The sequence below is a fragment of the Xenopus laevis genome, chromosome 1L (genome assembly GCF_017654675.1).
Source record: "Xenopus laevis strain J_2021 chromosome 1L, Xenopus_laevis_v10.1, whole genome shotgun sequence".
In the NCBI taxonomy this organism is placed as follows: domain Eukaryota; kingdom Metazoa; phylum Chordata; class Amphibia; order Anura; family Pipidae; genus Xenopus; species Xenopus laevis.
This window is the reverse complement of record NC_054371.1, coordinates 175,230,589-175,246,482: the sequence shown is the minus strand read 5'-3', so window position 1 is coordinate 175,246,482 and position 15,894 is coordinate 175,230,589. Positions and strand designations below refer to the sequence as shown.

Sequence of the window (15,894 nt, the reverse complement as noted above, 5' to 3'; positions counted from 1 at the left end):
AGAAAGGCATTTTTGGGAGATTTATCGCATGAAGTAACATCCTGTAGGCGTCAAATCTCCTTGTGTGCCTCTGCCCTAAAAGAACATATGGTCTGACATGTAGCTACAGATGTTTGGCCCCTTACAGGAACTTACTTTCAGTGTCTCTAACTGAATGTTTTTATCCAAACCTGTTTGAAAGGCAACAGTTGCTGACTCAAGGGAGATAATAATATTTATCTGGCTTTTTAAATCATGCATTGAACCTGTATTATGTATTACAGTGGTGTTTGGAGCAGGTAGAGCTTTTTATGTCAGAGTTCTTTATTTATATTTGGATAGTAAATGCTCTCTATAATATATTTTTACAAACAAAATCTCCTTATATCCATCTCCATGCATAGGTAGTCCCCATATCTCTTGGCCAAATTGAGCTAATGTGGAAAAAAGGGATCTCCTCAAAAAAGCCAAAGTCACACCAACTTCAACAGCTGTTTCACTTGGCCAACAGATACCTGCATTAATGTATATTTAAAGAGCATTCGGTGAGTACTTCTTATTCCATGAGTAAGCTGATATGTTCTCTTTGCATTTGCTTCAGAATGATTTATAATCCTCACCTTGTGTTGGTGTCATCTCACCATGGGAACCATCTCTGTTATCTTGGCACACGTGATATGTTTAACTTCAGCATTTCAAAACAGGACTGATTCCCTGTATTCTGGACTGTATTAATATGTCAGTCATTTAATCAAGTTCACACTGTCGAAATGCTCAGCTAATATCCTGAGAATTTTTATCCAATATCTTGTTATTGGGGGACAGGACCACATCATGTGGTAGAAGGTTGCTGGGGAGGTGTTTCACTGGGGACAAGAAGGGTCATAACTTGCTTGGGGTTATATACAGTTGATGAATTATCTTGTATTGGACCATCCTAACTCTTGTTGAGATTAATTAATTATAGCCTGTGACTTCCTCTTGAGAATATCAGTTAGCCAAGGGGGCTTGGATCCAGTGGCTAGAATGGTCTTATATAATTGTGAAACTAGTTTGGGGGTGTCAGGTGTAATTGCATGTTTTACATACATTGACAGGTTCACATGGTCATAAAACAAAAGTTGAAACACCACCACAAATTGACACTTTTCACAGCTCCATAATTGCATGTTCCTGATTGTGTACAATATTTGCCATGGTCACTCGTTAAAAGGCTATGTAGAAACACAGTGTATTCCTATGCTGGTACATGGCTATAGGCAAAATATTCCAGTATTATGCCAAATTTAATGAACAAACCTGATCAGTTTGTGAGTCATAGGCATTTCCCAAAATCTTCCCCTTTGTACAAGAGGTGATGCCTGGACATAGACTTAGAATACCAATATGCCCTATCTAGTACTTGACTGATGTGTTTGTATGCAATTATCTATTGCTCACTTTACACTGCATGGTGACATCTTTATAAAAGGGAACAGTAAAAGTCAAATTAAAAATACTTTAAAACGAGGCACAGGTCCAAGTTGCATTTTTAAAAGGCTGATTTTACAGCTTTCAGGTGGGTAATAGCATAGCTTGGGGTACATTTAAGGGACATTTGGGCCAAAAACATGCACAGGGATAATCTGTTGCATTCCTTCTTTAATAATCTAGGGTTCAAGAAAAAAAAGTTGCACAAGTTTTGTTGCAGTTTTTTATTTTTTTTTGGTGCAGCTCGTGCTTTTTTTCCTCAACCTCGAAAATTAATAAGTGGGCCTCCCCATGTTGTGTGACGTTCAGCTACTGGGAACATGATTGTTTTGTACAGTCATTTCTGTTTTCTTGTATAGGTACCTGTAGGTGGGGTATAATAATCATTGATTGGGTATCTTGTATTAATAAAAATGTTCTAGGTTTAATTATCCTTCTGTGAAAGAGATGTTTATCCTCCATGATTTGTTCTTGCAACCACTACAAAGCTGTTTAATAATGCTAAAACATTGGGTTTGTCTGCACCTTCCCATTTTCTTTTCTCCTCTCCATCTCTGCATCTATTCCCAGTTCCACCTCCTTGGGTGATACGTATTCCTCTGTGTGCAGAGTGGCGTGCATCAATTGCACTTTAGAAGTGATTCATTCTTCCCATCCATATACTCAGTTGTTCTCTCTGATCTGCTCTTTAGAAGCAGTTAGTGTTGCTAAACACAATTTAGGAGATCACAGGCATTTTTTAATTTGGCAATACAAGCCATTAAGTAGTAAGATCCATTTCGTACCATTTCGTACCATTATCTGGATACAGGGGTTTTATAGGAGTCAGGTTGTAATTGAGGACCACCGTACTGTGCCCTGTGCTGTAAATAGAGTAAAATGAAATATATAGCAAGCCCCATGGTCATTGCACTTCATAAAGTGCCCCTATATTTAGAATTATCAGTGAGTTCCCTCAGGATGCTACAAATTCAATGCAATTTGCTCTAAACATTCTAGCCCCCAAGGCATGAAAGTCTTCATTTCAAGGACAATGAATGCTGTTTGGATTCATGTGAAATCTAAACCATCTTTTTAGAAGAAATGTTACTGGCAAAGAATCTAGCATTTATTTCATTAACAGGAAATAGCAGCTGTGCATTCAATAAAGATAACACAAACTGGTTAGACGAGTCTCTATTAATTGCACAGATACAGTTGTCAGAATTTCCAACTTCATAAGCAAGAAAGGAATCACATGTTTTTATAATCCAACAGTATTTGTAATTGTGGTGTAGAGGTGCAAAGTGAGAATATTGAAAGGCTTTCTATTTTTCTGTTTACAAAAATTGTAGGAAAAGATCAACTGAGAGATAAATATACTCTCAGGCAATTATAAATAGAAAATACATATTCGTTTTATTGACAATTGTTATTACGGGGGTTTCCAATGTATTTTGCATGATAAAAGAATATTATTCTAAGCAATGTTTCAGTCTACATTCATTTAAACTATTTTAATGGTTTTATAGTATTGCTTCTGTACTCATTGTTCTCAATATGTTTATATGCATTACATTTGCCTGTTATGAAATGGGCAGCTGGTGGTACTGCACTACTCATTTGCCACATAAATTCTCAGAGAAGAGGTTTCATAATTACTAAGCATGGTCTGCCTGTTGTTCTGGTAAGGTTACTCTTTTGTTTTCTTTTTTTTAGGGGTTTCCAGCCTTCCTAATGGATATCTGACTCAGACTCACACATTTATCAGTAAAACATACATCTTTCCATGTTCCTGATAGCATGTTGTGCACATTTGTCATTGTTTTTTACCATAGTATTCTCCATGTTACATGTTTGTGGTGCAGCAAACTTACTATGTGCCATTTCACCCTAGACCTGGGGCTCTGAGGCCTGCCTATGTGGTAAATAATTCTACATAATACCCTAGAGTTTAAAAAAAACAGATGCAGTATGTTTAAAACAATACAAACCTTTAATACATGTTTAGGACAGTATTTTGTAAATATCTGGAAAAGGCATCTTGCTATTTATCATTTATGGCTTGCATTTCAATCAATAAAATTGCTTTAAAAATGGAGGAGGTTGAATAGCTTCTGTATGTAGGAACCAACAGTGGTAGTTACAACATTTTGCCCAATACCATTGACCAATCAACCCAAAAGAGGAAATTTCAGTAGAATACTTACACTTGACAGTGCTTGTAAAATAGCAACTGAGCAACAGTCATCAGCTGTAAAGAAGTGAACTATGAGACGATTGCATTGTCAGTGAGAAAAGCCTGCAATTAGCACTAATTCATGTATTGCCTCTGCCCTACACACTGCAGATATGCTGCATAGTCAGTATTTACTTTCCGATAAATAAAAGCTCAAGCGTGCAGAGGAGGATTAATTTGCTGCATGTTATACTCTAATGCCCCAAAGCATTATTAAATTGACCTATTCTACCAAGATATTTTGAAATTGCTCATTACTTCTGGATTTACCGGGCCCCCTGCAACCACAGGGTCTGCATCTTCTGTAGTTATACCCCTGTCTGGCTTACAGACAGCTCATCCAGCCCCAAGCAACACACCATTGTGTATGTTATAATTATACTTGAAATATAGGGGTATTTCTTCAATGCATAAAGTAATTCCCAGGGTCATGTATTCCATATTTTACATAGGCCTTTGCTTGTTTGAGTTTCTTTACTTTATGTACCAGGGTACAAAATAAGTAAATTTGGTTCGGCAACTAAATAGCACTCAAACAAATATTAAAGTAAAACTATACCCCCCAAACAATGTACAGGTAGGTCTCTATAAAAAAGATATTGCATAAAACAGCTCATATGTAAAACCCTGCTTCATGTTAACAAACCATTTTCATTATAATATACTTTTCTAGTAGTATGTGCCATTGGGTAATCATAAATAGAAAATAAGGCCGCCATTTAAAAAAAAAAAAAAAACTGTGCACACAAACACACCAAACAAAACATACTTGTTAGGTCACATGAGCCAATTAACAGACAAGAGTTGTGTCTTTTGCTTCCACACTTCTTCCTGTTACAGTTAAGAGTTATAGTATTTCTGGTCAGGTGATCTCTAAGACAGCACAGAGACCATCACGAAATGGTGACTCAAGGCAAGAGATGTAAAAGGGCAATATTTACTTCAATAGATATACCAGTTTGGTAAAATTCTTTAATATGCCACTTAATATGGTGTAAACTATCTGTAAACTAAAGTGTTCATTTTGTAGGTATAGTTTTCCTTTAAAGGAGAAGGAAAGCTACGGAGGCATTTTATTGCCAATAGATTAGCTGCAATAGTGCAAACTAGAATGCTATATTTATTCTGTATAATGTTTTACCATACCTGAGTAAAAAGCTCTAGAAACTCTTTGTTTGTTTAGAATAGGAGCTGCAGTATTAATGTGGTGTGACATCACTTCCTGCCTGAGTCTCTCCCTGCTCTGGGCTCAGATTACAGTAGAGAAGGGAGGGTGGGGGGAGAGGATCAAACTGAGCATGCTCTTGCCCAGGGCAATGAGGTTTAAGATGAAGGCAGGAAGTCTAATACAGAAGCCCATGTGTACACAATAGAAGGAAAGAAATGCAGTATTTCTTTTGACAGGGGACTCAGAGCAAAATTACTTTGGGGGTTTACTGGTATATTTAGATGGACCTTTCTGATAAGGCTTACTTAGTTTTAACCTTTCCTTCTCCTTTAAGCAAAGTATATTCTTGCCTTTAGAAACTTAAGTGTGCAATTCACCATACTGTTTGGATTATTTCCATTGGATAATGGAGACTACAAGTGTTTGCATGGCCATGTTTCTGAAAAACTTTGTCCACAGGGTGGAGGGAATGCTCAAAGGGAGCCTTGAAGTTACCTGCTATATCAAGCCAGTTAATCTATGATTTTGACAGGGCATATGGCTGCAGGATTCACATGACTTTTACAAATTTAGAAGTATTAAGTGAAAAAAAGCATTACTAATGAATTGATAGGATCACTTTTACTGATTGACTAAGTCTGATGGGAACTGAAGAAGATCGACAGCCGTGGGGCCATTGTTTGGGCATCGTTATACAGTATTACAGAATTCTGTTTATTATAAAGCAGAAACAACCTTCAAGTCATTATTATGTCACTGTGCTATAATCGTAGATCCACAGCAGACAGACTGTGGGGTTCTGCAGTGCTGGGTGGTCTGGTATGATCCTTTTCTTCTGTAGCAGGTTCAAACCCTGAGACTTGACGCTGAACGAGATGTGAATAAAGTCCTCCTTGTTCCATCAGCTCACTGTGGTTCCCCTGCTGCACCACCCGGCCCTTGTCCAGAACAATTATGTTGTGTGCTTTTTCTACAGTGCTCAGCCTGTGAGCTACAATTAGCACTGTGCGGTTCTGTAGATTGCTATTCATTGCTTGCTGGATCTGTTAGAAATGAATGACTGTTGGTTACTCATGTGCTGTGCATGTGTAAAGCCTCCCTTATTACAGATCTTCATGCTACAAACTCCTACAATCGGCCCCAGCATGCAGGCTTGCTTTCTATTCTGTCCCATAACATTGCTACGTGACACAATAATGCAAATACTGAGCTCAAATGCTGTTTGTTATTATAGCAGTCCAATCAGATCGCCTAAAGACAAAACATGCTTAGGAACAGTCAGCACCTGGCCTGATAATTTGCATATTACATGACTTCCCAGTATCGTATTGACAATGCAGTCCTGACTGATTTAAAAATCTAAGACATAACTTACTGGTTTTTTTTTTCAGTTTTAAACATTTATGCAAACTTTAATGGCACTGTTATTTTGTGTTATATTAGCTGTATTAGTTCAGCGCTTCATAAACTGGTCTGATTTTTTATACCTCACAGAGACTAAAATTAGACAGAGGCTTTGAAAAGGACCAATGTTCTAACAAAGAAACATTTCAGTTATTCTGCTTTTCATTGATCTATCTTTCTATGAGGCAATTAGACACTAAACTTCATGGATACGAGTAATTTTTTTGAAACTCTGTAACTACACTTTTTATATTTTTGTAAATTTTGAAGCAGTCACAAAGTGGAATGTACTAAATGCACTAAATCTAGTGAGAGTGCCAGGGATCATGTTATACTACAAGCCAAAAGAGTGCATAAGCTATAATAGTATTTATATAGAAATGGTACAGATATGGGATCCATTATCCAGAAACCAGTTATCCAGAACGCTATGAATTATGAAAAGCCCATCTCCCATAGACTCCATGTTATCCAAATAATCCAATTTTTTTTAAAAATATTTTCCCTTTTTTCTGTAATAATAAAACAGTACCTTGTACTTGATCCAAACTAAGAAATAATTAATCCTTATTGGAAGCAAAACCAGCCTATTAAATTGATGTAATGTTTACATGATTTGCTAGTAGAATTAAAGTATGAAGATCCAAATTACAGAAAGATCCGTATCTGGAAAACCCCAGGTCCTGAGCATTCTGGATACCAGGTCCCATACCTGTATTAATTTTGAGCGAATCATGATGAATTTTGCTTGCTTTTGTGACACTGATATCTGTTGCTGCTGAGGGAGATTTAGTAGGAAACTAGTGGTCAGTCATTTTACTCAGCAAGGCAGCCAAAATGTGTTTTCCAAATCACCCCACAACCCAGGTAGGAGAATATGTGTACTTTGATCTTGTACTTACAGCATGTTCACTTTCAGCATCAAGCGCACTGGTAGCTTCATCCAGTATTAGCACCTGAGGATTTCGGATTAAAGAACGAGCAATTGCCACTCTCTGTTTCTGGCCTCCAGATAACTGGGCACCCTTCTCGCCAGTCTCTGTATTTGAAAAGGGAGAATCAGCAACACATACACTCAGTGGTTTTGCATAGAACAGGCACAAGTTTTCAGCAAGGTTAAATATTTTAGCACATTAAAACGGAAGAGTTAAAACATATCACAACACTCTTCTGCCACATCATAGTTGGCATAAACTAGTTCTCCATTTTATTTCCAGAAGAAATAACAACAGGTTTTTGACAGTTTTAATGTTATTTGTAAATGTAACTGCAAATGGAAGAATTTCTGTCTTACAGTTCACTCTTTTCCCTAACTACTTACACCACTACAACTTTTTATGGGTAGTTGGCTCCCCTCTAGGAAACACTCCAATTCCAATTCTTATTTTGATATATCTTAGAATGGGACTTTATAGACACAGAAATATAAATGCAATTTTAGGTTGAACTTGATGGACTTTGTCTTTTTTCAACCAGATTTAACTATGTAACAAAAGTTATACAGATCATACCTGTTTTATATCCTTCGTGAAGCTCTGTGATGAAAGAATGTGCATTGGCTGTTTTTGCTGCACTTACAGCTGCTTCCAATGGCACAGAGTTCAGTCCATAGGAAATATTGTTCTCAATGGAACGTGCAAAGAGCACCGGCTCTTGACTAACCAGGGATATCTGTAAGAATAATAATAAAAGGAAAACTTCAAACTCCCCATCTGCATGTGCTACACGTGGCCAATTGCTGCAACAGAGGCCAACTCATTTTACACCCACCAGTAAGTAAATATTAGTGAGGGAATAACTGCCTAGGAAAAGTGTGCTTTCTATTAACTCTCGAAAACTCTCTCTGAAATTGGTCTCTCTCTTTGGTCGTTAATTAAAACAGCTTTTTCTCATCCAGCTTCTGTCCGACAAGAAATATTTTCTTATCTTGAGGCAGTTTGGCAAGACCAACAGGTATTTGCTTCTGTAGCGGAGTTATTATTGCCCTTGGAACACCTGTATTCAATCCAAACATTCTGCCTTCTGTATTTTTTAAGGTGAATAGTGTTTAGCATAGCAGCTACCTTATAAATATGGAGAGATACTGAGTTATATTATTTATTAGAAAGGGAGAAGGTTAATAGACTTGAAAATGTTTGCTATAGCCATTCTGCTACTAGGATATGGTTAACTGTGTTTGCATGTGGTTTAGAACTCTTCTCCTGCTTTGAGACTCCAGAACTAGGCTTCCTTCTCCCCTGAATGACTAAGTGGGGCAGGAGAGTACATACCTTTCCATGAAGATACTTGTGGTTATACATATCAATAGGCTGACCATCTAGTAAAACCTCTCCATTTTGCACAGGATAGAAATTCTCTAAGATATTCACACAAGAGCTTTTCCCACTTCCGGAGGGACCCACCAGGGCAGTGACTTTGCCAGGATACAGAGTAAAAGACAAATTCTACAGAAAAAACAGAAAGCCTTAGATTACATGTATCGTTTTTTTAACAACAAGATGAGGTCAACTCTTACTGAAAATGCTGGCACAAGATTTTGCTGAATTCTAGCTTACTGGAAACTGGGCAAGGGGCTTTTAACATGCATCATTTTTATATGATTTTTTTTCCAGAAGCTTACGGTGAAATATGAGCCAGGAGGATGGAGGTAAGGCCAGTATACTGAGCGACAGTAAACTTATTTGCATGAAATTACATTCTTTTTTAAACTGTGTTTGGAGCTGAAACAGGAAACTTCTGTTCTGACAAAAGCATTCACTATACGAGACAAAAAAGGCATTGATGATCAGCACAACAAAGACGTAGTTTAATGGGGACGATAGAAATGACATCTCAGACGCAACTGCTAGTTACTTAAAGAGATACTGACACCAGAAATTAAATGCTTTTTTACATCTATAATAATATTGCCTTTGAAAGCAACTTATACTTTGCCATAAAGTATTTTCACAATGCTTTTACATTACCTGTCTAATGCCCCAAGTTCTTGTATGAGGGGGCTGCCATATTTGTGTTTCAGTAGTCGGTTAGCATTGAAAAGGCTGAGATGGGACAGTCATGTTGGCAAAACAGTCAGGTTTAGGAACTTCAACTCACAGTTACTTACAAAAACAAACCTCTCAGCAAAAACAAATCAACATGACCTATAGGTAACTTTTAATGTACTTTCATATTTTAAAAAGTAGTTTTTTTAGTGTCAGTATCACTTTAAAGGGATCCTGTCATCGGAAAACATGTTTTTTTTCAAAACACATCAGTTAATAGTGCTACTCCAGCAGAATTCTGCACTGAAATCCATTTCTCAAAAGAGCAAACAGATTTTTTTATATTCAATTTTGAAATCTGACATGGGGCTAGACATTTTGTCAATTTCCCAGCTGCCCCTGGTCATGTGACTTGTGCCTGGTCATGTGACTTGTGCCTGCACTTTAGGAGAGAAATGCTTTCTGGCAGGCTGTTGTTTTTCCTTCTCAATGTAACTGAAGGAGTCTCAGTGGGACATGGGTTTTTACTATCGAGTGTTGTTCTTAGATCTGACAGACCAGTGTTATCTTGTGTTAGGGAGCGGTTATCTGGTTACCTTCCCATTGTTCTTTTGTTTGGCTGCTGGGGGAGGAAGGGAGGGGGCGATATCACTCCAACTTGCAGTACAGCAGTAAAGAGTGATTAAAGTTAACCAGAGCACAAGTCACATGACTTGAGGCAGCTGGGAAATTGACACTATGTCTAACCCCATGTCAGATTTCAAAATTGAATATAAAAAAAATCTGTTTGCTCTTTTGAGAAATGGATTTCAGTGCAGAATTCTGCTGGAGCATCACTATTAACTGATTCATTTTGAAAAAAATGTTTTTTTCCCATGACAGTATCCCTTTAAGGTTCATTTACTGGGAGCAGTGAAATCACCCCAAAAAGGCTTCAGCCAGACAAAGGCTGGGTATAAGCTCATACTTGTCTTGTTGATGAATACTTGTTCTGCAATAACCCAATATGAGCATTACATACAAATTCACTATTTAATAAAATGGCACAAAACATTGAATAAAGTGAAATGGCACTTGAAGGTGCTGTGATAATACACATTTTTTTATCAAGTTACCCTACACTATCCCCTCTCAGCAATCTGTCTCTCTACAGCAGTGATACCCAACCAGTAGCTCGCGAGCAACATGTTGCTCTCCAACCCCTTGGATGTTGCTCCCAGTGGCCTCAAAGCAGGTGCTTATATACATAGGGGTTACTAAATGGCCAATCACTGCCCTTATTTGGCACCCGAGGAACATTTTTCATGCATGTGTTGCTCCCCAACTCCTTTTACTTCTGAATGTGGCTCACGGGTTCTAAAGGTTGGGGATCCCTGCTCTACAGACAAGAGTCAGAGTCAGATAGCTTTAATAATTTGTTTAGGCAAAGGAAGCAAGTACACACCTATGATATATTAGAGCTCTCAATCAAAATCTGACTCCCAACTCCTGGAGTCAGAAAAGAGAAAGAAGAGTCAGACTGCTGACAGGGGATATGAAGAATAACTGTTATTTTACAATCAGTACTGAATTTTTATATGAATATATTTAGATATTTCCATGAGATGAAGCTCATATGAGCTGTGAATGGTCTCCAAATTATCTGTGCATGTGCTAGAATAAACTGCAAAAAGATGCACAGTATGATGGTTCAAATTAACTTGGCATGGGCATTTTGTACCGGTTTTTAGCAATACACCACATTACTTACCTGTAACACCAAAGAGGAGGGCCTTGTGGGGTACGAGAATGTGACATTTTTAAATTCCACTTTGCCCTCCAACTGTTCAGGAGCCAAGGTCCCATTGTTTTCCATTTTTGGTTTTCGATCGATGAACTCAAACACCTTTTCTGCAGCCCCAACGCCCTTCATCAACCCGCCATAGACGGAGCCAACAGACTAGAATAAAATACATACAATATCACTATTTCTGCAAACTTTTACAAGCTAATCTTTCTATCTAAAAACTGCACATTTTTTCAGATGTCATTTTCCAGATTACAGTCTATTTATAGTCAATAGTTTATAGTTCTAAAACAACTGAAAATTATTCATAGACCTCAAATATCTCTATTATTTTGTGCCTACCACTTGCCAAACTGTGCACAGGAAATGCTACATTGTTTGCTCGGCTCTAATGATTTAGATCTTGGTTCTAACTCCTTAGCTGGCCAGTATAATGCTCCATTAAACCTTGATGAGTTTAAGCAAACTGCATTATTTAAATCACCTTGATGAGGCAAGTCAATTGATCTGTTCCCTTGAAGTGAACTCATCATCTCCTCTTTCACACCTGAGAGGAGTGTGTAATGTGCTTCCGTGTGCTCAGAGTAATGCATTATAGAGGACACAAGCTCTCGTATCTAAGGAACAAGCAAGCATCCAAACTCTGCTTGACTGGGCTAAGATTTTGGAAACTTGCACACAAAGCGGCTACCATATAAATGACTTCCATGTTTTGCCCACCTTTATAAATAAGCCTACTGTGTGCACATTGGCAATCACCCTTTGAAACAATGAAACACAACAATATGTGCATCTGGGGACACCGCTGTGGGCAACAGGGAAACTGCAAGACCAGTAATTAATTCGGACATTGTGAGTTTCCACTTGAGATTCTTAGGAAAATGTAGTCACTTGTCAATAGGATTGCCACCTTTTCTGGAAAAAAATATCGGCCTTCCTATATATTTATCTTTTTTACCTATTAACAACATTGGGATGAACCAACGGTAAAATACCAGCCAGGTGGCAACCCTACTTGTCAATAATGTTGTAATAATGTCAAATGTTGTGGGGCAGTAGGCAAACTGGGCAATAAATGGTTTGTTTCTTGTCAGTTATACTGTCTGACCAGTTTTCAGTACAGGTGTCCATTTTATAGAGTCTTTTCCCTACCTGACTTTTTCAAGTTATTATATTGAAATAAGATAAAATGGTGGTTTGGTTGAGCTTGGTTTAATAAAAAAAGTGAGATAAATTTGAGGTTTAGTATATAACCCCCTAAATTTTAGTATCCTGAAAAAAAAAATACATTAAAAGGAGAATGGTTGAGAATGGCCAGCAACCTGCAAGTCTTTCTTATGACATCCCACCAATTCCCCATGTACTGAATGAACATAACAAATACATGCAGAATTAGCAGAATTAGCACTCACCTCCATGCATCCGCCCAGCAGGAATTCATAAATAACAAAGGAAATAAGGTTACCGCTGGTCATTTGTTCTGAAATAACCAAGTGACCTCCATAGTACAGAATGCTAATCTGCAATATTAGTTGTGTGAACTGGAAAAAAAAGACAAAAATATGTTGAAACTCATTAAAGTGGTCCTGTCACCCAGACACAAAAATCTGTATAATAAAAGTCCTTTTCAAATTAAACATGAAATCCAATTTCTATTTTTTATTAAAGCATTCATTGCTGTTGTAAGCTCATTTAAAAATCTCAACTGTCAATCAAATATTGTCTGCCCCTCCTCTATGCCAGTGGCATAGTGGTGGGGCAGACAATTACTTTCACTTTCCATTCAGCACTTCCTAGATGTCACTGCTCTCCCCACATTCCCCCGTTCTCTTTACCATTTAATTGTGTAACCAGGGCATGGGAATGGACATAGGGTCCCACATTCTGGTGCACAAACAAGATTCTGAGATGATACAAGGCTTGTCTTAATAACAGTGTCCACAAAATGGCTGCTGCCTGCTTGCTATAATTTTGAAATCCCAGACTGAAGGAAGCAAGATTCAAATAATTTATATAGTATAATTAAAGTTTATTTTGCTTGACTAATGTGATAAAATAGGATTTTGAATAATTTTTTTGGGTGACGGGTCCCCTTTAATAGGCCCCAGTAACCTAGTTAACATGTTTCTTTGAGCAGGCAGTTAGCTTAGGTGGGCTCTCACAGTTCCACTGTATAGGCAGTTGGATGGCTTTATGTTGGGGGCAGAATTCTTTTTAGGCCAACTGTTTCCTTACTCCACACCTGCACCAAAATGTAAATGCCCTCAATACATTTTGTACACATAGTTCAGTTGTGTGTAAATGATGCACACATATTTAGCATCCTTTCTAGAAAGAAATATTACTTACATTTAAAAGACACTTGCTTTTCAATTATTGTGGACATGCATAACCCATCACACTCTTGCCCAGGTTTCCAACCTTTAGTCAGTCTCTTAAAACATATTTTGGGGTATTTCCACTGACTTTCTGTCTACTCTCAATTTATTAAGCTACTCTTGTAAAAATCTTGGTTCCCAAATAAGGTGTAGCTATTCCCACACATCTCATGTGCCAGGCCTGTCCCCTCTTCACTTGTAGATTTATGAACTACTGTTATTGTACAGCTCTTTCTAAATACTTAACAACTATGTAACTGCTAAGCAGCGGTAAACAATCATTCAACATGATATCAAACCTGATTCATTACTTCCTTCTAAATAGAATTTCCTGACATCAATTTCAGAGAATGGTCAGCTGTTTCTTCCATGCCTCTATGCCTAACCTCATAACCACCTTTCACTTCCAGTCAATGGAATTTCCTGCCACATAGACTCTCTTCATGTAGAGCTTCAGCCTTTTCTTAAAATTGTTTGGTTCAGAAGATGTGTACAAAAGGTTGTAGAGAAATCATCCACTTGCATTGGATTGTGCTAAGGTCACGTCTGTCAGTTGTCAGTCTGACCACTGCCATTGATGCTCATGTACTGATGCCAGCCAGGAACTTGTGTTGGTCACATCATGGTGCAAGATCAAGCACACACTTTGATACAGCCTGACACAATCACACACACACTGATGAATAGTTGCATCAGCTTAGTAGTTATTTAGAGACACTAGACTTTTTATTTTCCTTGCTCGGCTATCGGTATAGAATTCCTGCCTGCTGTGTTGCTGAATATTGACTTTGGCTTATTTCACCTTTTAATGATTCTTCTTGCACTGACATCAAGCAGTTACTGTTCCTGCTGTTTCTTGCCTGCCCCAATCTCTGCCTGTTGTGACGCTGTCTGTACTGGTATTTTTTGCTTCTAGTTGAGGTGTATTGCGTGTAAGAACAGAAGTGCCCAGAATGTTGCCTTTGATGGCGTCCGAATATTGGCCACTGTTCATGCTGAATAGTCAGATACAGGTAGAATTCTATTTTTTGTACGTGTATATCTGATGATTCAGCTCTAATATGTCTGTATTGAAAACAAACCAATAGTCGCAGGAAAAATCTTAATTGTTATGTCTATGGCCACCTTTACACAATGATATGTTTATTTACCAATTATATTATACAAACACTCCTATGAACAAAGCCTTTACACCTATTACTTCATACTGTCATTAGTTTAAATCAGTTGCTTCATAATCTTATTGGTTGCCCTACAAGCCCTTAGTATCTTTACATGCTACACAGCATCAGTATAACAACTTTCATGCTGAAATGCTTATCCACCTGAAAGGCACTGAAACCAAAATGAAAGACATTTGTCCCAGTCAAATACTGGCTGAAGTGAAGCCAGAAAATATAAATAACCTATTTGGTATGTAAAGTAGGGAGTAGGTGATTGCAGACTGTAAAAAATGTTTAATGTTTAAAATGCCCTAATAAATTAGAAGGCAAACGTTATTTTGCCCCATATTATGGATTTTTAAAGTATATTTATTACACCTGTGTGACCTGAGCTACATGTACCAGATGACAGAAAAAGACTGCAAATATTGCTTAAAGGGTTGGTGTGGCTTTACTCTGTCTGATGTGATGTACCAGTTCCTGGGAAAAGATCTTTCAAATTATGCAAACTATGCAGTACAGGGAAGTTGGTGTTATTTCAGTCTGGAGGCTTAGATACAATTAAGTCTAAGACATCTAGAAAGTTGCATTACCCAGCAGCGCAATTAATTAAATCCACTGTTAGTGTACTGCTGCAGTTATTACTGTGTATTACAAGTGAAAAATGATAGTCTGAACAACATACATGAATTAAAACAAACAAAAAAATGAATGGGGGGGGGATTATGGGGGACTGAATCTCCCCAATATTAATGTATATAATTAGACCCATTTGTTAAGAATATCAGGGGACTATACTGGAAAGAGTATAGTAACAGCACATAAAACAAACAAAAAAAAAACAATTCAACCATGGGAAAAGCCCTGGCCACATGTTACATATCAAGCAATCAAAGATAGCCTGATACTGATTCACAGATATACAGCATTGCATCAGATGTATCAGAATCAGATGATAACTTTATCTGGGAATCCAGGGGCAGCATTACTAAATTGTTTGTGGTCCTGTCCAGAAATACAGAATTACTGGCAGAAGAGAGGGTTCAATTTGTTACACAGTTAACATTTTTGTTTGGAAAAACGACAGGAAAGGGCAAAATGAACAAACTGCAGAAACATTTGTTGTAGGGTTTTTGTGGCAACAGCTACAAAAGATACAACAATTAGCTATTATGCATGTCCCTATTCCATCAAAAAGTCAAATTCCTTATGAAAAGGAATTAGTCGGATAGAACAATTTTAAATAGACAAAAGGATAGAAAAAAAACTCTGTTTTTAGCCCGAATCTCTCTGACTGCAAAAAAAAACACATCAAATAACATTGGGTGTTCAGAACTGCATCTC

General features: G+C 37.6%; 1 protein-coding gene across 5 annotated transcripts in view; it reads right to left on the bottom strand.

Moving 5' to 3' along the window:
- Positions 1-5,192: 5,192 nt before the first annotated feature.
- Positions 5,193-15,894, bottom strand: part of abcb9.L (ATP binding cassette subfamily B member 9 L homeolog) — a 29,221-nt gene continuing 18,519 nt past the window's right edge. For all 5 annotated transcript variants that reach the window (XM_018263048.2, XM_018263038.2, XM_018263028.2 and 2 more), the window contains 6 exons: positions 12,422-12,550; positions 10,974-11,162; positions 8,510-8,683; positions 7,751-7,910; positions 7,142-7,278; positions 5,193-5,878 (listed from right to left, as the gene is read on the bottom strand). In XM_018263048.2, the coding sequence (XP_018118537.1) occupies positions 5,597-5,878; positions 7,142-7,278; positions 7,751-7,910; positions 8,510-8,683; positions 10,974-11,162; positions 12,422-12,550 (1,071 nt within the window). In that variant the 3' untranslated portion in view covers positions 5,193-5,596. The remainder of the gene's footprint in view (positions 5,879-7,141; positions 7,279-7,750; positions 7,911-8,509; positions 8,684-10,973; positions 11,163-12,421; positions 12,551-15,894) is intronic.